Source organism: Anoplopoma fimbria, chromosome 4, assembly GCF_027596085.1.
Source record: "Anoplopoma fimbria isolate UVic2021 breed Golden Eagle Sablefish chromosome 4, Afim_UVic_2022, whole genome shotgun sequence".
NCBI lineage: Eukaryota > Metazoa > Chordata > Actinopteri > Perciformes > Anoplopomatidae > Anoplopoma > Anoplopoma fimbria.
Genome location: NC_072452.1, coordinates 24931762 through 24958664, shown reverse-complemented (window position 1 = coordinate 24958664; position 26903 = coordinate 24931762). Strand labels below are relative to the sequence as shown.

Here is a 26903-nt window from a genome sequence, read left to right as displayed (position 1 = left end):
CACTAAAACTTATTTGCAAAGAACATTTAAGCTTATTTTTTCTATTATTTATCATGAGTTAGAATAATCGTTTCTATATATTTCACTCAATATAATAAAGATATCTGGGCCGTTTGGGTCCATTCTATCATATATCCTGCCTCTTATCGTCTCTACTGTATTTTACTGACATAACTGTGCCATTACCATGACGATGAGCGTGTGGACGGAGATCGTCTCGTAGTCGAGCTCTTCCGTCATCACCAGGACTCCACTCTTTGGGTCCAGGTGGAAGAACTTGGTGCTGTCCGGATGCAGGCTGCTGTGGATGGAGAACACCAGCTTACTGTTGGCGTCGGCGTCCCGAGCGCTGATCTGCAGGATGTCCTTCCACGGAGACGTGTCCTCAGGAACAATCACCTTAAAACACAGGAACAGGGGAGGTAGGTTGTTAAAGTTAAAATGAAAAAGAAACAACAGGGTTGAAAAAAATGGATTGGAAACCGAATACTTTACATTTCAACTTGAACACAATTTTTATTCATAAAAAGGCGTCCCGACAAACGACGGAAAACATTTTTTAAGGACAAGAAAACGTTCTGTTAGAGCAACAATTTCAGAGACAGGACCAGAGGAGGCGATGATTACTGTGATTAGGAAAAACAACAGCAGGCCTGTACTGGTTGTTGGGTGTTCTAATAATTACAGTCTCAATTCTCAATATGTGTTAAAATTTAAATTGTCTAAAATATATCTAACTTTAGAAATCTTTCTAAAAGCTTCCTGGTTACTACAGAGTCTAAAAGAAACAGAACAGAATTCAATAAAGTACTGCCTACGGTACTTTGAAACCCTTAGCGCCCCATTGCAGCAATTTACATAATAAAACACACTTTTTTAGATTGAGTGAGGAACATTTGTCTCTTGTCTTTCTTTGGATGTCATTTTTTAAGCTACCAATGTGGAACATGGCAGAAAAAGTTTGAGAAACACTGGTATTCTTTTTGGTGGAAAGTTAGTTAGCCTAGAAAGTTTTGATTTGTAAAAACCTCTGAAAAACTTAAAAGGGCTGGTTTGGATTTATTTTTCAGATAATTATTGGTTTGTCAGAGACACAACCAGGTGTGAAAAGTCCTGTCTGTCCTCTGTAATCACAAGAATGAAAGTTCTTAAAGGGGTTGTACCAGACTCCTTTGACAAAAACAGTAATTTTACCTTGCAGATCACAGGAGATGCTGGTCTACCACGGACTCAATCTGTTAAGTTTGTTGGTGTTATTTTGTGACTTCGGTGAAACAAAACTTACCCTTTACTTCACTTAATAACACAAACAAACTAACTGATTGAGGCATTAGTAGACCAGAAACTCCCATGATCTGCGAGGTAAAATGACTGTTTTGAATTTTTGTCAAAGGAGTCTGGTGAGTTTGAAGTTAACATCTTTAGTTCCCCGTCAGAAAGGCAGTCTGACGTTGAAAATATTCTAAATATTGAGTACACTTAAACTGATATTGATTCTTTTCGGTGTCTTAAATACGTCTACAGCAGTACATCGCTTTGCTCCTGTCTGTTTCTCCAAACTCCTCTACTGTGGTAATACACTGACTTTGGATAAGTACCTCATACATCACTTCAAAACATCCAAACCAACCCTTTAAATAATTTTGTATTCCTGTGATTATAGAGTACAAACAGCACTCTTCTTCTTTTCACACCTGATTGCATGTCTGACGCACCCATCATGATCTGTAAAGAATGTCCTTTAGGGGATTATTGCTGTAGTAAGTCTCCCGTGAGCTCTTATAATCAAATGGAAATTTACTGGATCGACTCTCACCTGGTATAGCTGACTCAGGAAGACGGGGCGATGCTCATTCATGTCCAGCACACGGATGTAGGCCTGCAGGTCGAGAGATGGAACACACAGAGGGTTTGAGAAAATGGATGCTCAGCAGGAACAACATTAAAACAAGAAACGCAGCGGTTCATGAAGAAAAACATCTGACTGCCTGCAGGGGTTAAGATAAGATTCCAACAAGAGATTTTCAGACTCGAAGGAGGACCTGAATAAAGTTTTGAGATATTTTTTTGTTCAGCGGTTTAAACTGAAAAGTAACGTGGCTTGTTCAGAGGACGGATTTTGGTTATTCATATCATTAAACCAAGACAGTGTGGTCTTTCATGGTCCCTTCTTTCTTCTAAAAAACATGCAAAAAGTCTTGTATCTGTGAATAACTTTTCTATAGATACAAAAACTTGGAGAAGAAGTAGTCGTTGCCAATTAGTTTGGTGTGAACACAAGGTAGATATCGTGATCTGACAAAACAAATGAAAAAATAAAACTTTCCAATCTTGCATGAAAAAAAAAGAAGAATTCTCATTGTGTATATTTTCTGCCATTCTTCCATGTTTTCATCCTAAAACCATTCTTTCCATCATTCCTTCCTCAGTCCTTACTTTTGTACTTTTTTTTTTTACAAATATAAGAATTTTTTTTTAATGAAAGTTTTCTCTTTTTGGGGGTTTTCTTCTCACCTGTGTGGTGGCGCTGTGGTGGCCATCGGTGACCCGCACCGTCATGTTGTAGTTTGAGCGCCGAGCCGCGTCGAGCCGGCGGGCGATGGAGATTGTTCCTGTGTTTCTCTGGATGTCAAAGTCCTTTTCCTCATCGCCACCTGAGAGAGAGAGACAGACAGACAGACAGAAGTTTATTCCATCGGTCTGTGGGTGTCCAGCTGTCACATGTGATATCTTAGACGGTGTGTCAGACTCTGCAGAATGATTCATCCAGGAATCGCCCTCCACGGTGTGAAGAGTTTTGGTGATTTCCCTGTGGAGGGCGCTGCAATTAATGATCCGCTCTCTGACTCTGACAGAAGATGGATTATTGTACTAAATCTATCTTTTCATGTAATGTAATGTTGCAAATGTTGTGCCAGGGCTTGTTTTCAACACAGCATCTCATCCTGGCTTGATTGTGATAACTTTGGTAAATATGTTTGGCCGTACTGTTTTCTGATAACCTTATTGATTAAAATACAGAAAGAAACAAAGAGAAATTGATTTTTCATATGGGTCCATCCATCACAGAAGGACATGTTGATGGGCTCCTATTTGCAGACAGAGCCGAGAAACCAAGTGAGACACCCAGAGCCTCCAAGACAGCAACAATACTGTCTGTCTCATCACCTGTCTTACTACCCGTCTGTCTGATTTGAACAGAGCATCCTGAGTTAATGTTTGACCTTGATCGTTTCTCCTTTCTGTCCTGCTGTTGGAGCAATAGAAGTAGATGGTGTGGGGATATAGATAAATGACGTTTATGAATAATGTGTCTGTTAATGATTGGTCTTATATATCTGCGATGCTGGTTTGGCCGATTTATCAGCGGGCCATACTAGGAAATGTAATCAATATATTTGTTAGAATTTAAAATGCATACAATCCCTCATTGTGTGAAACAAAAAAGCGTTTCTTCACAATGACAACGTTGTGTATTCTGGCTTTTAAAATTTATTTTCTCCTTGTTGGTGCCAATTAAATGGTGTTCAAATGTGGAATACGTTTTTTCAGTGCACTCATAGTTCTGTTTATTCTGATTCTTCACCGACTGCATGCATGATTGTTTTTCCTCCCTCTTCCACCAAAACACTGTTTTGAATCTGCAGTGACTCACTCTGCCCGTCTGTTTCACTCCTTTGCTTCCTCTTTACTTTCCTTTCCTTCCCTCTTTCCTCTTGCTTCATGACTGTCTTCTCTCTCTCAGCAGGTTGCTTGTATGTACGTCACAAAGGTAAACCTCATGCCTGCTCGGACCAGATGGTGTTTATGAAGATGTCCACCTTGTGAAGGGCTAAGCACACACCCAAATATGCTTTATACCTCTCCATATGTGAAGAATGTGACGGTTGAGGCTGCACATTTTTGCCTGTTAATTTTATTCTAAATCATTTTTGCATTCATGTGAAGAGAGACGTGGATTTAAGCACAAATTCTCTACCTTTTCCCCATCTTCCCTTTTCCTTACATCATACACAAACAAATACAGACACTCTGCCTACTCCCGTTTGTCCTTGATCGATAGAAAAAGACCACTAAATGACCCAATTATCTGCAGACTAAGCAGCCGCATACACAGGTCTGTTTAACCGACTTAGAGTTCCAAATTCCTGGATTTACTTCCTGTAAGCCACAGGCCAGCGCCCACCAAGCCTTTCGTGAAAAAAAATAAAGAAAGAAAGATGCAGCAATGCTCATCGCCTGCTGTAGTCTCAGCACAAAGAGAGGAAGATGAACTGTGAAAGCAATTCTTTACTGATCATTTCTAGGATGATATGATATTCATGCCATGGTTGGAGGTTCCATTCCCTCTGGAGCGAGCCATACCAGAAATATATTAGACTGATGGTACTTGGAGATAAAAAGTGCACGCCAAATGTTCCACAGGAAGAAGTGACAATTTTTATCAATCTATCCATTCTTCCGGGTGTGAATCTGGGTCTGGACCATGGTGGCATAAAAGTCAGGCCGAGGGGCCTCTGGTCCATTATCCTCTCATTTATCGCTTATATGTAGCTGTCCTTGGACCACACATGAAAAGCTGAAGGTCAAGGTGGAGTGGGTTTAATCCTTTTCTCATTTATTTCCTCGTTTCCAGCCGAAGCAGGGAGCAGTTTTCAGCGAACAAGCTGCTTTAAGCCCACTGTAGACTTCCTGATGAGCACCACACAGCAGACAGACACAGTAAGCAGGTGAAGAAAGTGGAACATCTGGCAGCTAAAGAGCAAGATCATTTTCACAGGAGTTGGTGGAGAGCAAGACAGAACTAAAAGGAGAGTGAATATTGGACGTAAGCTATTTTTAGAGGTCGCGCAGCTACATACAAAGTCGATCAGAGACGGGAGGGAAAAGAAAGAACTTTGGGTTCCAAGTTCAGTCAGATGCTCTCTACATTTCCATTACTCAACATCACACGTCAGCACAGGTGATCTATAAACACAGGCTTAACAAATCCTTTGCATTTCTCTCCAGAGCAAAGTGTCTCGTAGGAAAACGTCTGGCCAAATTCCCATATAATTAGCTGTTTGAAATGTAAAAGCTTAATGATTTAGGAGACCCCATGACTTTTCATCAAACCAGCCATAAATCCAAGCTCCCTACAAATACCCCACAACACAATCTTAATGCCTCATTGATATTAGAAGAAGCCTGCTACACCAACTAGTAGGTGCAGAAGGCCTTTATCAACTATTCTCATGGTTGATCGTTGATACGGATACAAGAAGACAACGTCAACTTCTAGTGGCTGTAGTAATTATGACGGGAGCAAAGGAGGAAGTCGGGTGACTTGGTGTAAAGAGTGGTAAAATCCACCTGGGTTGGTTGTCTGGGGCCATATATGGGTCAAACAAACACAGGACTTTCACCAAGGAGACAGCTGTTCGAACAAAATTCATAGTTGACTAATTTCATTGTACTTTTGTTACATAACTTGCGTACTTCACCAAGGTTAAGTTTCGTAAGTATCGTAATAAACATACTTTCTTTAACCAAAACAATTGATTTTCTACTAAACCCAACCGAGTAGTTTTATTGCCTAAAATTACCTAAAGTTGTTTTGTTGCAATTAAAACCGTTGAGTATCATTTTCACAAAATGGTATGTGCCTCAGGACACACTTGATATTTTTTGGCTCCTAGTGGATGGAAGAGTATGATGTTGCACTAATGAGCACCGAAGCCTTTGGGGGCCACAAATATTGCTTTACTGGATTTCGCTGTGTTTCTTTAGAGAGATCAGTCTGGGACATTATTTATCAAACTGGGCTTTACAAATCAACTGAATTATTCTAATGCATTCTGAACAATATATGCTTCCGAGTTGAATGTCTTGTTCCTAAAATGCTCAAACTTTTTGCAGACAGCCAACAAATCCCCTTCAGGGCGAGTTGGAATGACCATGAAACAGATGCCCTTTCCTGCTGCAACTTCCTCCAGTAATTGCTCAAAAGCACAAAGAGGTTCACTTCCTCAGCTTGTCCCGTCTGTCTCAGGGTCTCCTCGAGGGACATTAACAGCTGTGTTCTGTCCTTGCACTGCACGCAGAGAACCAGGTTGACTTTCCTGCTGAGAGGACATAATTTCCTCTGATTTGATCAGCGGTTGCACTCTCCAAATCACTGCTGAGAGGTTGAGACAAAAGGTGAGGGTCAGTATCGATTGGTCCTTTCCTCCGATACTCTCTCTCTCTCTTTTTTTGCTCTAGCTGTGCAGAATAGTTAAGCTGTCTTCAAAGAAAGTGCAGCAAAGTGCTTTCTTTTTCTAACTCTAGAAAAGAAACTTTAAAAAAGGAATGATTCCTTTAAATGGCAATCGGATCCTTTATTGAAAGGGACAGAATTTTGTTCTCATTGTGTCCTGGTCATCAGGAAATGTGTCTGAACTCTTCTCAGAACAGAAGCTCAACCCTTCCCTGCAGAGGACGAACCTCAGCCTCCAGCAGAGAGCCGCGGCCTCAGACCTGCAGGTGCTGACCCGCATCCGGAAACCACATCACACCCAGCTAGGACCCTCTCGGGGACACAGATCACAGTCCAGCAGAAATCCTGATTTTGCGCTTCCATTTAGCTCTGAATGCATGATGTTGATTTTGTGCAGATTCACAAGAGGCCTTTTTGTAGTTATTTTGACCGAGGGTGAAGTCTTCTTTTGTCTCTCTGATTTCAGTCGTCTCCAGAGAGGCTCGATATGAATCTGGGTTCTGCTGCTGGAGAGGACGACGGTAAAAGCAGCCTGATCATATCTGCGTGGGAGAGGAGTCCTGTGATAACAACATTCCCTCATCTGAGAGGGAACGAGATGAGGATCTAAATACTCGAATGTAGAGCAGACAACAGTGGATTAAAACCAAATGGAAATACAGTGGCCGCTCTCCAGTTTAATCATGTAGTCATTCAGATGGAAATGAAAACGGTGGTTGAAGTCTCATGTTTCTTACAACTACAAATAGAAAAGAGGAGAGGTTGATCTGACGGGTGACGGGCCATCAATGATAATTACTTCAGAGTTATGTTGGCCGACCACACAGGGAGGAAACCGCTGCACAATTATCCAACGCTACAACAAACACTTCAGCTGTGACTGACTGAACACAGAGCTGTCAGAGCTACTGCAAACATTCTGTAATATATTTGCTAAACTAGAACATAATGATTTTTTTTTACAAATATCATACTTCAGTTTTTCAATTCAATGAGAATTCATACTTCTACTCTGCTGTATTTCAGTGGGAAATAACAATAAATAAAGCAGTAACACATTGATCTATAAAGGGGCCATTATTCGCTTTCACTTTTTGAATGCAAGAATTTGACTTAAGTCTTTTTCCATTGTGACATTACATTTAGATATATATAAAAGATAAAACAGCAAATACCCTTCTGCAATGCAAATATTCTGCAAAGGAAGCGATTTGCTCAGGAAGAGCACTAAGGTTTGAAGCTAATTTTACATAATGGCAGAATGGAAATGTCTTTAATCTAAGAATTAACAAATAATTCCTGACAATGACTGAAGTGTTTGGTCTGTGACTACATACAGACACAAAATCAAATATTTTTAATGTATTAATTAAAAAAATGCATTTTACAGCACAACAAGCATGCAAAGTCAAAATGTACTTTATAATAGCTAATAATATTATTTTCTAATCTTTTTTTTTTGTAAATTATTGAATTTTCTTGTAGTTATTGAGTTTTTTTCTTGGATTATTACTTTGGTCCCCTTGTTTTGTTTTTTTATTTTATTTTTTTTGACATAAATAGTCCTTTAAACTGTTAGAGTATTATTATCGACATTATATAGAACGAGCTACAAAAAAATTGAAACATTGAGTTTTTTTCTTGGATTATTACTTTGGTCCCCTTGTTTTGTTTTTTATTTTATTTTTTTGACATAAATAGTCCTTTAAACTGTAAGTATTATTATATTATATAATAATAATAATAATAATAATAATAATAATAATAATAATAATAATAATAATAATAATAATATTATTATTATTATTATTATTATTATAGTTAGTTAATGATGTCAGGGGAAAAAATGATTTGGATAGAAGAAAGAGAAGTTCGATGCATGAAGGTTCTGCCAACTATGAAAACTGTATTTTGAAACTATAGTTAGTACTGCCAGACTCCTCGGGATGATCAGGACTCCTCGGCTTCGTGACATAACGTAACACCTAAATGTGAGAAGACGTAGCATCGAGCGTCAGCAGCCATGAGACAACTGAATGTCCCCGTGGGGATGCAGAGGATGTCTGTTGTCGAGCTGTCGGGGTTCTGGCACAGATGGAGCTTGGCAACGCAAACCGAACAGGAGGAACCTCGGTGTTTCTCTGCACACGCTGTCCCGCCTGGCAGGAAAACATGCTGGCAGAACCAATTTTAAAATTTTCACTAAGCTATGTTCCGGGTCTGAGAGGAGAGAGAAGAGGAGGAGGAGGAGGAGGAGGAGGAGGAGGAGGAGGAGGAGGAGGAGGAGGAATGGCCAGTCGTCCCTCCTGTGGTGATCTGGCAGATGATGAGAGGAGGAACGCCGCTGATTTAATCCTCGCTGAGAGAAAACATCCTGCTGACGCCGCTGACATGAAGACCTTTTTTCCTCTCCTCATCCTTTTGCCATCACTCCAGGAACTCATAAGCTTGGCATGGTTGTTTTATTTAGATTTTGTTTGTATTTATTCATCTTCTATCCATCTATCCTGTAAACCTAAAATATCAGTTTTAATCGTTCACCTCTTACATGGACGCAGAGTGAAACCAATATGAAAGTTTCTTAAAAGCTGCATTCTCTCTGCTGTCCACCAGGGGGCGACTCCTCTGGTTGTATAGAAGTCTATGAGAAAATGACTCTACTTCTCTCTTGATTTATTCCCTCAGTAAACATTGTAAACATGAGTTTATGGTCTCAATCTCTAGTTTCAAGTCTTCTTCAACACAGCATGATGTTCATTTAGTAAATGATGCTCCATTTAGAGTCAAACAGACCATAAAGCAGGGGATGCTTTAGGGCGGGGCTTACTGTGATTGACAGGTCGCTGACTCTACCAGAGACGTATACGGTGTCTGAACACATAACTATGATCACAGTTTAAATCTACAGCGACGATGTGAAGATTTGGCAGAAATAATCTTCAGGCAGCATCATTTTTTGTCGACTGTATCAGCTGAAGCTGAGGGTCTACTTCCAAGGTGAACGAGTTCAGTCAAAGCCAACGTTCGCACCTCACCTCTTCTGAGCCTCGACAAAATCTCCTGTCTGAGGTTTTCTCTCAACGGCTGCAAAGTGTCTCTTCTCTGGATTAAATGATCACCTCTGACAGAAAACAGACCCTTTACTGCCCTGACAGGGAGAAATGTCCCCCCTGAGGCCTTAAACCCTGAACCCTCCTGGCTTAACTGACCTCAGCTGGTTTACGGTTGAGTGTGAGAGGCTGCAAGGGCTTTAAAAAACGTAAATACGAATGGGAAAGCACTGTTCTGCGAAATATAACGTCACCTTGACAACGTCATTAGATGTTATGTACAATTGTGGGTATTCATTTTACGTTTTTACACCCTGACTTGAACAGGTTCCAGACTCTTGTCTTAGAAGACAAGATTCGTAGTTGAATAATCTTTTTACTCGTTTGTGTTGGAACAGCTTCAATAAGCAAAAGGAAAACAAAATAGTTGATGAATATGTAGCCACCTGGCAAAGGCTCTGAAATTAAATAAAATTGCAATTATGAACCAAAACATCAAAACATAAAAGCAAAATATATAGTAAGGAACCAGGGCTAAATTAGTTTTGAGAACATGTAAAGCTGTGACTACAATCAAAGCATGAAACCGGTTTAAAGCTGCCAGTTTTAGTTGTTAAGTTAAAGCCCAACAGTACATACTTGCCACATGTCTTTTTTGTTTGCCAACACGAACAGGAAGTGGTAGGACCCCAGACAACAAGATATGTCCGTGACTAGGCCTGTGTTTATACGTCCTGTTATGTGGGCGGAGACTTACATCAATAATTGGCTACACCTGCCCTACTCACCAGTTCCTGGTGGCTACAAATAAACCAGGTGTGTAATATAGTCTCTGCTTGCATTCTCCTGATTGCATGTGTTTTTATGTTCAATCTTAATTCCTAAATGTAATAAGCCAGGCTGAACACACACCGCCCACCTTTGTTTCATTTCTTTTCGTTCTTTCCCTGGTAGCCCCGTGTTTAAATCAGGCGGCAACCTCCCGTTCTGCCGAGTGAAACTTGCATTCTCTCCACTGACCAGCAGGGGGCGACACCTCCGGTTGGACAATCAAGTCTAATTGTGTAGAAGTCTATGAGTAAATGAATGTAAGGCGTCTCTACGTCACTCCTTCTCATTCCAAATACGCTAACTTCCTTTCATCTTTTCCAAAAAATTCAAGATGGCGACTGTTAAATCGCCGAACTCAAACCAATGGGTGACGTCACGATGACGAGGTCCACTTCTGTGACAATGCAGACTTAAGGAAAGTGTGCATGAAGGACTGAAAATGTCAAGAGAGCCCTCAGGCACTGGATTAACATCTTTGTGTATCTGTGTGTGTGTGTGTGTGTGTGTGTGTGTGTGTGTGTGTGTGTGTGTGTGTGTGTGTGTGTGTGTGTGTGTGTGTGTGTGTGTGTGTGTGTGTGTGCGTTCACTTCCCGCTCACCTATGATGTCGAACCACCTCTGCCGGTGCGTCTCCGTCATGATGATGCCCACCATGTGAGTGACAGGCTCCGTTTCCATGACGGCGAAGGTGAAGGGGGCTCGTCAAACGTGATTGGCTCGTCGGAGGGCGGCGGGCGGGCGATCCACTCGATGTCCAGTCTCGCCGTGAACGAGCGTGGCGGGCTGCCCTGGTCTGTAGCTTTAATCTGGAAATGAACAGAGAAATTAATATTTAAATAAGAGTTTGACTGAAAAAGACGAGTGGAGAACTTAAAGGAAAACATCACACATTTTTTTTTAAAACATTTACTTCAATTTATTGAGAGTGAATGATTTAAATTAATTTCACGCCTGCATGATGTCATCACAAACTAGAGTAACATTGTAGAGTTTGATTTCTATAATAATTTCAGACATTTTTTTATTATTATTTTTAGTTTTACTATATATTTTACGGATTTACACCTAAAAGCATAAAGGTGTTTCAAAAGAATATCAGTTAAAGCTGGAATTGTATCTAGATTTGATTATTCTTTTCTGCTGCTGGTTCTGGTAACAGAATAACGAGGAGAAAACTTGGGGTAAAACACCAAACAGATTCCCTCAGTGGAAATAAAAACTGGTATTTGTCAATATATTTGTTAAATAGTCATAAATGCATCAAAAGAAATTATGCATTTATGACTAGTGTCCAGTTTTCTTCTATTTCGAATACAGTGAAGAGTTGTGGTGAAGAGTGGCTTCAAACCTGACTTAGACCCATTTGTTGAAATTATATGCACCTGCAATATTTGTATTTTTGTCAACACATATCAAGAAAAAACCTAAACCATAGGCTTGGAGCTGAAGGAAAGTCGTTAAATATAAGGAGACGATCTGACATATTGTTGGTTTTGTTCATTGTCAGATTGTTTAACCAGAAGAAAAACATAGAATAACAGCAGCCTCGGTGTTCAACATCAAGAGAAACAAACTCTTAATGACTGTTTTGTACGTCAACACAGGAAGGAGGACTTGTTCTGCTGCTGATTAACCTCTGTGGCTTGTACAATGCAGAGTGATGACAAGGACAGACGTTTGGTTTCAGAGCAGGTGTGAGTGACGCGGCTTTAAGCACGGGTCATTTAGTCTCTTAAGAAGAGGTGGTGGGCTCGGTCAAGACTTTAGAGTCTCCACACCTCCTTCAGAGACACGTTAATGATGCACAACTCAAAGCACAAAGTATTTAACTCAAAGTTCTGGACACCGACCGTGAGAATACTGTAGTTTCCAGGCCAGAAATCTCCTTGTGATGTCACCACCCCCGTCACATTGTCGATCTCGAAACCCTCGTCCTTGTTGTCTTGGAACTTGTAGGTCACGACGGCGTTCAAGCCCTCGTCGTCGTCCCGGGCGACCATCCTGCACACTTCCTGTTTGCCCGCACGCTGCCGCTGCTCGGGCAGCTTGACTTGGAAGAGCTTGTCGGTGAACTTGGGTCGGTTGTCGTTGGCGTCCAGGACTCGGATCACGACGGTGGCGGTGGAGCGCAGAGACGGAGATCCGTTATCTGATACGATCACCTGAGAAGAAAGAAGAGAGAAGATTATTACCATCGTTATTTTTTTATTTTACAGTGAGATGAAAACTGTGTGTAATAGAAAAACTCAACCGTTTTATAGACAATAATGAAAGTTAGTTTCAACTAATTTCAGAGCCTCATGCACTCCTTCCTTAATCAATAACTCTCATCTAGCTCTGTTTATAGCAGTGAAACTTAATCCACAAAGGAAATCAGCAGAAACAACAAAGAAAGATAGTTTATTAAGTTGAGACAGCGGATTTTTGTTTTGTTTTGTTTTGTTTTTAAGAGTCAAACTGTTTCCAAGGTTTCTTCTCAATATTCTGTGAGATTTAAACTGACTTTATTTTTAATTGCATCTTGTGAAAGACGCATTGCATGGGTAGAAATCATTTTACGTTCTCAGAAAAGTATAAATTAGTCTCTTTCAAAATAGCTTTGACTTTATTTTGAATCTGAAACATATCTAAATGTTTTAGCGTAGCACATGAAGAAGATTGAATTTAAAATACTTTTTGGTATCATTGCAAGAAAAAACGGGCGACACTTTTCTACATTTGAGAAAGTGTTGCACCCAACTTTTCTTGTAGCTGCAGTGCATTCTGGTCTATCTTCTGTTCCTGGGAATTCATAAATTGGCCTCTGTGTTTCCACTAGTGCCATAGGTTTCTTTTCACCTGTATGACTGCTTGAAATTACAGCAACAGGCTGCTTTAAAAATACATCTTTACTCTTTGACTCTGAAGCCAAATCCTAATCTTATCCTGCTATTAAACCCACTGACATGGAATTAAAGATCCAGACTTGATGTCATGTTTTCAGCAAACTTTTTACTTTAAGTGACAAGTTTTCAGCCTGTAGAAGTTATTGCACTTCCAAAGTTATTGATACTCAGAACCTCTGACCCACTACAGAACACCAGGATATGTTTTGGTCTCAGCATCAAACTCCAAGGGGAAGTGAAAGTGTTTACAGGGGACTCACCTCAACGATGTGTTCTGATTTATCCTCCCGGTCCAACGCTGAGAGGGTTCTGATAACGCCTGCACACACACACACACACAGAAAGAGTCAAATCAATATGGTTACTGTGCTTTGTTTATCTCAGTGGTGGGAAGTGAGAGTTTTAATTACAAACAAACAAACAAACAGACAGAAGGTTAGGAGCGTCAGTGTTTCTGTTGTTGTAGGTGCATCTCACAGAAACAGAGCTGAGCGAACACATGCTGGTTTATGGATGTTGTTTCTGCTGTTGTTGTTGTTGCTGGTGTGTGTGTGTGTGTGTGTGTGTGTGTGTGTGTGTCTAACTGAAAGTTATATTAAACTGTATGTGTACGGTATATTTGTATATGTCAGTGTTTCCTGGAGTCTCTTCAGACCATTTTTTTGCTGCCAAACACTAAAACTTGATGAAATAATTTTGTTTCCAGATTTTAAATCAAGATATTTTCACTGAAATTGTCGTCATGATTTTTTCACCTTGCTAATCCACTAAGGGATGGATCATTAATAACCAAAGAAATGAACAAAAAATATTAATAATTACAATAAAATAAAGATATATAAAACTGACAATAATAAAACCACATTTGTAAGACTGAACTTTAATGCCCAATTAATTATTAGTAACTATTATTGAAACATATATCATTTTACTACACGGCTGATTAATACAGAACCAGCATTGTGAAGTTGTGCATTGTGACTTTGTAGTGCTGACTCGGAGTAGACAAGTCTGATGGTAAAAATTTACCTTAACTACTCTGCAGCCATTATATCACAATTACTAAATTATTATTCCATTATTATTTGTTAAACTGAACTGTATATATATATATTTTTTTTTTCATCTCATGATATTTAAAATTAATTAATCTGATAACTTTTCATGGACCCCCTGACGGAGTACCACGTACAGCCAATCAGAGAGCTCTCTTACTGAACACCTCCTCTAGAGTCGAACTGGTTATGAAATTGGATTTCATTCGATTTTTTTCGAAACCTCAACCTCTGATATTACATGGATTTATCATGTTCAAAAAACAACAACAACTAGCATTAAACCAGGTCATCTTCAGAACCAGACTGGCGGTTTGATGAATCAGTGTTCATGTCTGAACCGCAGACATCGGGTTTGATTCTAATACAGAAGATATGAACTATGTGGCTCAACAGGTTATTCACACACAGCTGTTTGTGGGAGTCGTTTGTTTTTCGGCAGATGTTTCTTCTCTTCAGACCTGCAATTAAAACCTGCCAGCTAAACTTCCTGTATAAACATCGTTATTATGGGTCCCTCTCTTCTTTTGAACATAGTCAAAGATAAACTAGACTCCTTTGAATAATGCATTTAAACAATACTATGCTCTTGTTTGTTGGAAATGTTTTCACTTAAATATATTTGTTTGATGGTAAATGTTAGTTAGAATATTATCTTAATGAAACTGTATCTCTACCAAATGTGTTTTTTTTAAGATTCATAAACATATTATAGTTTACCATGTTTTTAATTCAGATAATTCGATGTATTTTTCTCATTTTTATCTCTTTTTGTTTGCAGCTGTGAGTCAATTTCCCAGTCGGGCTTTTGACTTCGTCTCATCTAATTTAAATAAATGAAGTGAAGTGTTTTACGGCAGCTATGGGCGACTAATGTTAATGGACCCATAATAACAGCGGTCAGGTGGACGAGTGTGTGGATAGAAGAGTGTGTGAGTGTGTGTGTTTATTATAAGGAATAAATTCAGGTTCTAAAGTAACAACAGAATCACAACACGTATAAGAGACGTGTGTGACCTCCAGTCACATGAAATCCACTTTAATCGATCATGAAGATGATTGAAATATAAAAAGCTATATGAATATAAAAATGTGTTTTAAGAGGTACAGAAATGAAGTTGGGGCCTTGTCTTTCTCTTATTATTATTTATGTGTTTCTGTGGTAAACATTTTTTAAAAGTAATTATTTGGAACATTAAACATGTTTACTTCTGCCTACTTCTTTTTAAACATATGTTTATCTATTTATTTCGAATTTTCTGGAGTTTACTTTACATTTTATCGATTATTCTTGTTTTGTTTCCTTATTATTTGTTACATGTTCAAATAATTATATCGAATATATTCTAAAAGAAGAAAAAAAATAACTTTTCAAAAGGAGACAAAAAAGAGCACTTTTATTTTGAAAATGCTACAAAAAATGTATATATAAATGGTATAAAGTGAGATCATCGGCACTGACAGCTAAGGTTTATGTCTTTAAAAATAACCTTTACGATCATACAAATGTGGATAACGCACTCAGTATCTGGAACAAAGGTATTCATGTTGTTGCGTAACAGTTATGTTAAAACTGAAAGACACCTTGACAGAAAACTTCAAACCTCGTCTTCTTTCTTAGCTCTGCACACCTGGCCACACACTGTATAAGTGTCAGGTTTGGAAAGCTACAAAATGATTATAGGATGCAGTCCCTCTGACTTTACTATCAACTATCTGGGTGAGATTCTTTTTATTGCAAAGGGCCTGGGATGCTTTTGTAGACATAACAATTCAGAGGAGGAAAACTATCTGTTGACAGAAACAAGAACATCAAAATGTCAGCTACTGACTACAACAGAGCCACACGTCTTATTGTTCCAGCAGGTTGACTTCTGTTCGGCTGAAGGCCAGATGTGTCCACATGTGATGAATGTGGGCAGAACTCCAAGTACAACACGCACTCTTCTCTCCTCCACTGTTCTTTTCTTTCTCTGATTAATCACACCCATCACGTCTGTGTCGGCAGTGAAATAGGTGCCGAGCTTTCAAAAGCCACTTTCACACCAACTAACATCTGGCTTTAGTCTGCAGTGGAAATGGTTGCAATCGGAGTATTAGAAATTCGGCTAATTTTCACCACTTTTCCGCGCATTTAAGTGATTAAATAATAAATATAATCAAGAGGGATTTGGACAATTATTATCATTTATCAGTATACAAAAGATTTCATAAATATGCTCTCCTCAATGCTACAAGAGTCCATTGACAGAAACATTCATTTTTACTTGCTGATCATTGAAACACACTTCATTCAAACTCTTCAGAAACAAAATAAAACTCATCAAAACCGTCTTGGTTAGTCTTTCCACTGTTCAAACAATCACCAACTCTGGTCTGGTTGAAATAAACCCATGATTCACAGAGTTAGATGTAAAAAGAAACCCTCGTCAAAGCTACAAGACTCCATTGACAAAAACACAAATTTACCTCCCTGGTCATTGTGAACGATATGGTTTTAATAATAAGAATGAATAAGTAATGTATATAAAAAAGTAAGTAATCAACTCTAAAAAAATCCCTGTTTACTAACCCTGTTGTGAAAGTGAAAACAGAATAAAAAACAGGAAGACATACTCGAATACTGGCAATAAGAAAGAAGTCTCTCACCTACTTTCTGTGGGTTTTCATGAATTTAAAAAACCTGAATGTACATCCTAATTTTGGTGGCAAAAGGGTTACAAAGACTAAAGGAGAGTAACCACATTTGTTTTTATTTGTTTGTATCTTATGCTTTGTTTGTGTGATTCTATTTTTATTTATTAATTCATGTACATTCTCTTATTTAATCTGTTTGTGAAACGTTGTAGTTTTTAAATGTGCTCTTTTCTAGACTGTATTAGTTAGAACCCAGTGAAGGAGGCAGAAGGGAGGAGGTGTGGAAGCTTCTCTCTTTTAGGGTCAGGGAAAAACCCCGCTGAGGGTCGTTCAGGCCTTTTTACGACAGTGCAAACAAGCCCTGCTGGGAGGACATCATTAGGACAGGTGGGGGCACATTAGAAAGCGTGTTTTTGTCATTAGTGCAGACATGGGAATCCGTGGAGAAGCCGAGTCTCTCCCTGTTTTCACTCAGCCGCCGTGCTGGACTGCTGTCAAAAACCACTTGAAGACAAACAGGGTTGTCTGGCATGTCAGGGCTCGGTTTGTTTGTTTGTTCCCTCGTCTTTCCCTCTAAATTCACCGACAGTTGGCAGTTTTCCACAGCTGCTACTTTGCATATTTGTATTTTTGAGTGAGCGCTGTCGAAATTTTGTTTTCAAGGGACACTTTTCAAACGACGAGGCATTTCAAAGAGGCAAAGAGTCAGTCAAACATATCAAGCTTGCGAAGCTGCAGTCTGCAGATTTTCTTCCTTCCGAATCATCGTCTTACATAACAATTGCATGCAAATGTTAAAAAGAAAGGAGCAGCAAACAGCCCAATTCATCACTAATTGCCAGAGCAGGGCCCTCGAGGTGCCCCTCATTATCGGATCCCTATCTGATCCTATCTCAGATGGAAATCACTCGTCTGCCTGACTTACTAGCGATGCTATCTGATCGCTGCAGCCAGTCTGATTGGATAAACTTTATCAAGGTGAGCTCACATACAAGAAGTGAAATATAACGGCCGTGCAAGTCTTTAAAAAGTCAGTAACAAAAACGCAAACAGACTGGAACAAATGGATTTGCTCTAAATGGCACAACTAAAGGGCAAAGACACGGGAGTTTAAGCTTATAAAGTTTCAAAAGAAGTGAAACATTTTCAGTTATCTCAAAGTCACGAAAGAGTGAAGCAAAGAGGATGGAGTCATTCTATTCTGTCTTGTTGTGGATCCTATGAAGTAGATCATTTTCAGTCATTTCAGGGGCGGATAAATCCACATTTTGTGTTCTACTGTGTATTTGTGGCTGCAGGACAATGAAGGAAATGAAGGAACATGTCACCCAGTGCAACCGTGAGGCTCATTGATGTGTTTAAAGAAGCTGTATTTAACATTGTGAACATTAATATAGCAACAAAAAGCTATTATCTAAGTAAAGACATAGAGGAGTCATGTCAGGACCTCTGTGTGTGTAGTTATCTGAGCTTTCTCCTTGCTCTGTTGACATAATCGGGCCAGCTGCACTTACATTTTAGTGCACGTGAGCGTGCTCTAAAGGTTAACTAAGAGGCGACTAACAGCGTTTTTCACGGAGGCGTAGCACCCAACACTGTTAGATCTGTCTGCACTGTCGACAAATCGAGAACATTGCCAAACTTATCATCTAACGAACACCAGTACTCAGTTTGTGGCTTGTTGACAGAAAACTAAGCACAATGCAAAACAATACAGCAGTTCAAGGATAAGAGGCTCAACATAATTTGAGTAATTTTCAGTTGCAAAATGCTAATGCATTAGGACACATTCTTGACTTGACTGGCCTTGCTTACAAACACATAATGAGCCCCACAGTGAACCAACGTAACCGAGACGCCGATTTTCAGTCATTTTTTGGTAATTTGGCACTCCCTTCCTCCTGCACCAACCTGTTGTAGAAGCCAGACAACAACCTGTTTGAAGAAGCAACAATTTAAAAAAAAAACAGATTGGGCTGGATTTAGTTTGTGTTGTTCTGTTGCTCAGGACAAATTCCACCCTCCTGAAACTTAATCAACTAAATGTTTAAAGTTTAAAATCACACACACAAGGGTGCTGTATGAAGTATATACACGCTTCAGGAGGGCAAAAGCTGAGTCAGAAACCTGAGTACAGCCATGAGTCATTTTATCCTGTCGAGGCATGAGAGGTTTCAACAATACAGTCACCTGTGCATTACTTATAGTGGGTTGATTTGTGAAAATCAGACAAGGTGGATCATGTTCTAAAGAGGAGGTTTCTACAGCACTTTAATGTTATTTATGGTAAAGCAATCTCCCTCATTTACACGATCTATAAACGCTGATGATTTTTCAAGACAGTTACTTTAGCTGGAGCGTTCCTGCCTTAAAGTTAAGTTAGATTATCTTTGTGAATGTCAAAGTATTCTCTTAAGGGTTTTTGTATCTCTTATGCAAATACCATTTAGATTTAAACTACATGGCCTAAAGTATCCGGATACTCATAACTTTGTACCCATATGTGACTGTTGAACATCTGAATCCAAAACCAAAGGCAGCTTTGTGCTGCTATAGCAGCCTACTCTAAAGTTTCAGGCTTTCCACCAGCTTTTGGGTGCAGGGTTTTGTTCCTATTCAGTTGCAAGAGCGTCAGTGAGGTCCAACACTGATGTTTGGTTGTTACGATCTGGTTTGTTCCAGTTCATCCTAAAACCGTTTCATTGGTTTAAAGTCAGGGCCAGTAAAGCAGGCCAGTCAAGTTTTACCAAACAACGCTGGGAAAACCATTTTCTTATGGAGTTGGTTTTGTGTGTGGGAAAGTGTCACGTTATTAAAACCATAGAAATAAAAAAGAAGTACAACGGAGAGTCTCATTCAAATTAATGTTAGCTAACTAGCTAACTAGTCAGCCATCTGTCTCCGGAGCTGCGTCTGATCTATTCCCGGCGAGCTGTGATAACACTCAACCAACTACTAACCAACTAACTGGTCAAATGACTAGGAGAAAAGGTAAATGTCCGTTCTACTCCTGTTTCATTCATTCGGTTGACCCAGGGAAGGGACAAACACAAATTGTTGCCACAGAGTCTCTCTAAAATGTAATTGTATGCTGAACATTAAGATTTCTCTTCATTGGCTTTAACGTGGGAAAATCAAGATAAACAGCCCAAAGCTTCTGTGAAGTTACAGTAGCAGTTCATGTAATTTGAGCTAATGTTACAATCAACTAATAATAAAAATAATAATAATTGTAGTTTTAAAATTTCTTCTTAAAGTTTTTGACATTTTTTATTGTATAATTTTTAAAGTTTGCACTTTGGTTTGTGTCATTTTAAAACTGATATTCAATATTCATTCCTGTTACCTTTTTAAGTTGGCCCCCATGGAAGACATAACATATCTAATATGAGAATAAAGAACACAGTTCACAGCTTTTCTCTATGAATTCAGGTCATCTACATCCAAAATACCTCAGTCTACAGCCGAGGCTTGACATCAGAGAAATCCTTGGTGTAAAAAGCGGACACACAATGAAACAATAACCCCTTTCAACCAAACACATTCTTCATCCTGTGCTCGTATGCATGACTACATGTATATCAAATACACCTGCTTTTGCACAAAAAAAAGGTTGTTTTAATGAGGCTGTTTCAACACCTCCTGTCCTCCCTGTCTTTGTGTGACGTCTCCGTGAAGCAGAACTCGCCCTCTGTCAGTAATCCTTTGGTATATTGGCCTAAGGGTGTGGACAAACACCAGAGCTACCTGGAGATTATATAAAGAGGACAGGGCTTGTAGCTGCTTGTAGCGTCGACGCTAATGCTGCGCCGATTCACCTGAACTTCAAAGTCCGAAGGGGGTGACTCAATTGCAACTGTCAAAGATGAACATGCAAATACCCGAGGGGGGGTTTAAAGGCCTTTTTTTTAACCATGCTATTCTTGTTTTTGCTCCAGAAATCCTTTCAGACCACAGATGAGTGAGTTTGTGAGTGACCTCTGAAGGAGTTTTCTCATTATTAAGTTTCATTTTCAGCTTTGTCCTCTCCATGACACGCCCCGGTTCTGCTCTGCTCAGACTTGCAACAGTGCATTAAGACATATCAACCATTTTTCAACCCCCCCTTGTGGGAAATAAATAACTCGCTGTTGGGTTTTACAGCCGCAGCAATACCCCTGAATCAGAATGTAAATCTGCCATGGGGACATGGCGACATGTACAGGTATGTCGGAACAATTTGTGAGGGAGGAAACACAGAGGTGCTCCAGATGTTTTATATTCACATGGGGAGTTTGGCTCAAATTGTAAATCCATGACAATGGAGCGAGCTGCCTATATTTCTGTCCAAACTGCTTATGAAATTGGAGGATGACACTTCGCCAGCTGATCCAATTACATCCTTCATCCCGTATAGAGTAACAACATATATCTTCCTGCCCGTAAAAGCCTCAACTACATGTTTCACGGCCGTGCTGAAAATATCAAATGTTTACACTTCTTGTTACAAAGATGGAGGGTGAAGCTGTTTAGACAGCAGGCTGATATCATGTCAATTAATGAGCAGTAAGTCAGTTTACAATAAAAGACTACATTTCCGAGCAGAAAGTATTTTAGTAAAATATATTTAAAGAGCAAAACTTTTGCACTCCAGTAGGATGACGAGTGCGTAGAAGAATACCTTAGGTAGACAATATAGAACAAAAAACTCCCGCACACTGTCTTCTTCACTTGCGTATAAATATATTTTAGTAACAACGTTTCGGTACGTAGACCTTCATCAGGTTATTTATATTTAGTATAACCTGATGAAGGTCTACATACCGAAACGTTGTTACTAAAATATATTTAAAATAAATGATCTACCAGAGAAATGAGAATTCTATTTTAACATCAGGTGTGCAGGTGTTTTTAAAAAGGTTACATCCAATACCACCAGGTACTGTGATTGACAGGTCCCTGCCATGGCGTCTCTACGTCACTCCATTTCAAATACGGTAACTTCTGTTTATCTGTTGCAAAAAAAGCGAAGACGGCGACGGCCATATTTCAAGATAGCAACGGCGAAATTGCCAAATTTAAGGTTTTATAATGTCATTCAGCAAACCAATGGTTGATGTCCAGTTCTTATATGCAGTCTATGAAGACCAGAGGAATCCAGTCATATTATTACTGATTTCCTGTTATGCATGTTCCATGGAAACATATTGTGTTTTAATGGAAAACATTTCTGCTCAGTCACTCTTAATTACCTGTTTGGGGATCCACATCGAAGAACGTCCGATGAGATTCCAGCATCTGGAAGGACAGCTTCCCGTCAGAGGAGCTGTCCGCGTCTTTGGCCGACACCTGGACGACGGACTTGACCGTGTCCACGTTCTCTCGGACGGAGGCGAAATACACCGGCTGAGAAAGTTCTGGAGCGTTATCGTTGACGTCCAGGACCTCCAGGAAGACGTGAGTCCAGGAGATCAGAGGCTCGGTGCCCAGATCGGTGACGTACACAGAGAGCCAGTAGTGAGGCATCATCTCGCGGTCCAACGCCTCTGTTGTACGAATCACACCTGAGACACGTGAAAAGGGTGGAGAACGAGTATTAACTGCTTAGATAAAACAGTTTCACTTGTGAACAGCACACCAGTATTTACTTGTTTCAAACTGCTTGGCTGCCTCAGGGATCTATCATCTCATCATTTTGAATCAATTTTGTATTTAATAACTGTAACCACCCCGAAGGAAATATCAATCATGATGACTTTCATCAAACTTAAGGTGCTTGTTTGCATTTTTTTCTGGCTAAGTGCCCAAAGGCTCACCAGCATGACACATTTGTGTTGCCAAAACTAACTCAAATTCCTCTCGTTTACAAGAAGCTGAATTCCACAGGGTAATTATATACACACACAAGTCCACTTTTTGTGCACAAAGTTTCAGAAGCAGATTGAATTTGGATACCCTGGGGGAGTTGGTGAGAGGTCGCTGATGGAAAAATAGATGAACCGCCTTAAACATCCAAAAGGAAAAATCCTGTTGTACAACTACATTTACATTGCGGTGTCATGTCATTGTTCTGCCTTATAGTGGGCAACATTTTGTTTACAATCATGGACTCAACTTGAATCTGACCTTTGACCTGCTTAGAGGTAAATAGTGTTGACACATATTTGTGCCAAAATAAATCTGAAGGAAAGGTCACTCTTGACCTTGGAAACAACAGCTAGCAAACCAATCTCACCACAAGGTCCGTTAGTGGCAGTTTCTCGTGCTTTCACTCACAGCACATGATCTTCATCGGCAGATAGCTTTTTCCCAGTTGTCATGGAAATGTATGTGTTCACTTTTATCATTTCTCTGAGCATTTTAAGGACTTGTGGTAAGTTTGCCAACTGCTGTTTTCACGGTCTAGTATGAACTAAACTCTCCACATTCATGTCAACATGGATGAGAAATCTTAAAATACAGCTTTCTTGGTTGAGAGACTAGTAACTTCCGGAAATCTCTGCTGGCTGGCAAGTTTCAAAATGTGAATGAAATTAAGGCTGTTCGTAGACTTTTAAAATGCAACAAAACAATCAATCTAAGTCTTCTTTTTCTGGTTTTATTGGCTCTATTGCTCACCCCATTCAAGCCCTAGTGAAGCGTAGAAAATTCCCCATTTCCACTAATTACCAACAATACAACCACCAACTACATGAAAGCAAAACCAGTTTTCTTACCCGTTTCCTCGTCAATGGTGAACACCCCAAGACCAGAGCCTTCGTTGATGTGGTACCGGACTACTCCATCTCTGCCCAGGTCCTTGTCTGAAGCCGTAAGCGTGACCACTGTTGTCCCCACCGCTGCATCCTCCATCACGCCGGCTTCATACACAAACTCTGAGAACACAGGCCTGTGGAGGTTCTCGTTGACATCCAGGACCTGAATCTCCACAAAGCAAGAAGAGGAGAGGGAGCGAGGGAGTCCGTGATCGACGGCCCGGACCGTGAGGTTGTAAACCGACCGCCTCTCAAAGTCCAGCTCCCTCTCGAGGACCAAGGCCCCCGTGGAGGAGTCGAGGTGAAAGATCCCGCCTTCTGTATTCTTGAGGTTGTAGGTGACAAGGCCTCCGCTGCCCTGATCCAAGTCAACACTCTCAACCCACACGAGGAGGGTGCCCACCGGTACATCCTCTGGAACCTTTATTTTGTAAACTCTGGGTACAAACTTGGGTCGGTTGTCATTTATGTCTTGCAAAACCACCACAAGGTCAACCATGGAGAACAACTGAGGGCCGAGTCTGGCTTGGTCTCTGGCTACGATCCTGAGGTCGTGCCTGGGTGAGGTTTCTCGATCCAAACCACTCGCCACAGTCACCTCACCGGTCGCTTCGTCAATTCTGAACATCTCGGTAGACGTCAGCAGGGAGTACTGGACACTACCGCTCATATCAACGTCAGGATCTATTGCGCGAGCTGTAAAAATGATGGAGTCCACCTCTGTGTTTTCAGGCACACGTATCACATACCTGGGCTGATCGAAAACAGGGGGATTGTCGTTGACGTCCATGACGTTTACTGCAACGAACTTCCACGCGGATGTCTGCGGCGTTCCCAAATCATAAACAGTGATGTTCAAAATGTAAAACTCTTTACTCTCTCTATCTAAAGGGCAAACCAACTGAAGGTCACCGGAGAAAGTGTCGATGGAGAAACAGCCGTCCTCATTCCCATTTGATATGGCGTACACCAGCTTGCTATTAAACCCCGTGTCCGTGTCTGTTGCCTTGAACTGAACTATGGTGGAATTCAGCGGATGGTCCTCTATCAGGTCGATTGAACCCGGGATGCTCAAGTCGAACTTGGGAGAGTGCCGGTTGGTGATGTGAATATCAGAGAATGTGTCTTCCTCTTGGTTGGTTAAAATGGGCTTGATTGACTCGATCAGTTTGTCCGTCAGCTGTTTGAAAACGCCCGTTTCCTGACAGCGGACCGTTGCATCATCGCCTCTGTTAGTGACGGTTACCCTGACAAGTGAAGCTTCGGAGAAATGTTCGACGTCGGTGGCCACAACTCTCAAATTGAACGAACCCTCCCGCAGGGGAATAGGCTGCTTGAGGGTGATGGCTCCTGACACCCGGTCAATTGCAAATACCTGGAGCTCATTTCCGGACTCGAAGACGTAACTCAGCTGCTGCAGCTCATCCACATCAATGGCGGACAGCTCAGCGATTGTGCGTCCCACGGGTAAATCTTGAGGTATGGTGGTGTTGCAGCCCACCCTCTCAAACAGAGGGATGTTATCGTTCACGTTGTTCAGGGTTATCGTAACGGGGCATTCGCTGACCTGACTGAAGGGGCTGCCGCTGTCTGAGGCCCAAACTCTCAGGTGGTACCGCCGTTTCATCAGCTCGTAGTCCAAGTCTTCGGAGGTAGAGATGACACCCGTGAATGGGTCTATCGTGAAAGGTAAGGGACCCGCGTTCGCAATAGAATAAGTCACAAAGCCGTTCTTTCCTTTATCTTTGTCTGTGGCGGCGACTTTCAAAACGCTGCTGCCAACAGGGGTGTTTTCATCCAGTGCGGCCTGATAGGAGGTGTGTGTGAACTGTGGGCTGTTGTCGTTTTCATCTGTTATCTCGATCACTATGTGAGTTTCAGCATCGCCATGATTGGCCACTACATCGAACTCGTATCGCTCCTTACTCTCGTAGTCAAATTTCTCCGTCGTTATGATAATTCCTGTTTTGGGATTTATTTTGAATTTAGTGCTGTCCGGATTATTTTTGATACTGAAGGTGACATTATAAGGTACCGAGGCGACCGAAACCTTAACCACGTGAGTTTTAGGTGGTGCAAACTCGCTCAGGGTGACAATGTAGGTGTCCTCTAAAAATGCCAAGGGGCTGTAATGATAGGCCGGAACATGGATTAGGGTAATTGGAGAGCGTACACTCGGGAAGCTCCTGTCTTTAGCTTGAAGGGTCAGATTCAACCCAAAAGGAGTCTGAGACCAGATAATCCTCTTTGTAGAGATTACTTGGAAGTCACTGCCCTGAACACCTAAAGGGATTATCTCAAAACACTTGTGAGGATCCCCTCCAACAATATTTAGGGATTCCACAGGCTTAACTCCTGCCTCCACGTGGACATTGATAGTTATTTTGCCATCTGTAGATACTGTGGGCTTGGGGGGAGGTTTGATAACCGGAGACCCCATGGGCATCTTTTGAACATTAATTGTCACTTTGGCAACATTACCAAATTTTTGAACTCCAGACATCTTCTTTGTCCGGTCCTCAGCTAAAACCGTGAGGTCGTACCTCTCTGTTCGGGTGTGGTTGAGCTTCTTGATGAGGCTAATTGTGCCGCTGAAAGGGTCAACGACAAAAGGATGAGCTCTGCTGGTGAACGAGTAATAAAAACGAGCGTTGCTCCCGATGTCGGCGTCCGTAGCGCTTACCCTCACCACACTTGACTTAAGTGGAGTGTCCTCCCTGATGGCCTCGTTGTACGAGGCAGGATAGAAAAGAGCCTTTAGGTCGTTGGTGTCAAGCACTTGGACAAACACCTTTGTCTTCGCCTGGAAGTCAAAAGTGTTTTCAGTCGCCGCCACTGTGAGAGTGTAGGCGTCTCTGACCTCCCTGTTGAGGAGTGCATAGTTACTGCTTCGTGTTTTGATCCTGAGGAAGCAGAAATCTCCAACTTTAACTGCCTCTGCTTGAAAAAGGTCGTCTTCGTCGCCTGAGATGATGTCGTATTTGATCTCCCCGGACAGACGTGAGACCTCGATGCCCATCTTTACTGGCGTCTCAACAAATGTCCGCGGGGCACAGTTCTCGTAGATGGTGGCGTTGTAGAGATGATGCGTGAACCTCAGGGGCGAGCTGTCTTTTCCTTTTCCCATGATCCCCTGACATCTCGCCACGTGCAGGAGGACTGATGCTAAAGTGAGGAGAGCCGTTCCTAAAGCTGCCATCTTGGGTAACTCCATAAGCATCTTCAGACCTGTAGAAAAGAAAGAAAGAATGAGACGATTAAAAATAATTTAAATATACCATAAACCAGGAAAATAACAAAAATTGTTTCCTTGAGTAAATTATCTTGTCTGTTTCCCTTTGCATATCTGCAGAAAAACATCTAAAACACACTTAACCCTTGTACCTACACTATATTCTAAATAGAAACCAATCATTGCCCCTAAGCTCCATAAAGAATACAAAATGGACACAGAATGCACAATGACACATCAGC

At 40.8% G+C, this 26903-nt stretch overlaps 1 protein-coding gene across 1 annotated transcript in view; it reads right to left on the bottom strand.

The window, feature by feature from the left end:
* fat2 (FAT atypical cadherin 2) overlaps nucleotides 1-26643 on the bottom strand; it is an 81083-nt gene extending 54440 nt beyond the window's left edge. Inside the window, 9 exon segments of the mRNA XM_054597164.1 lie at nucleotides 187-399; nucleotides 1817-1879; nucleotides 2515-2654; nucleotides 10718-10813; nucleotides 10816-10924; nucleotides 11969-12280; nucleotides 13264-13322; nucleotides 21927-22238; nucleotides 23391-26643. Of these exon segments, the coding sequence (XP_054453139.1) occupies nucleotides 187-399; nucleotides 1817-1879; nucleotides 2515-2654; nucleotides 10718-10813; nucleotides 10816-10924; nucleotides 11969-12280; nucleotides 13264-13322; nucleotides 21927-22238; nucleotides 23391-26643 (4557 nt within the window).
* Nucleotides 26644-26903: the final 260 nt, after the last annotated feature.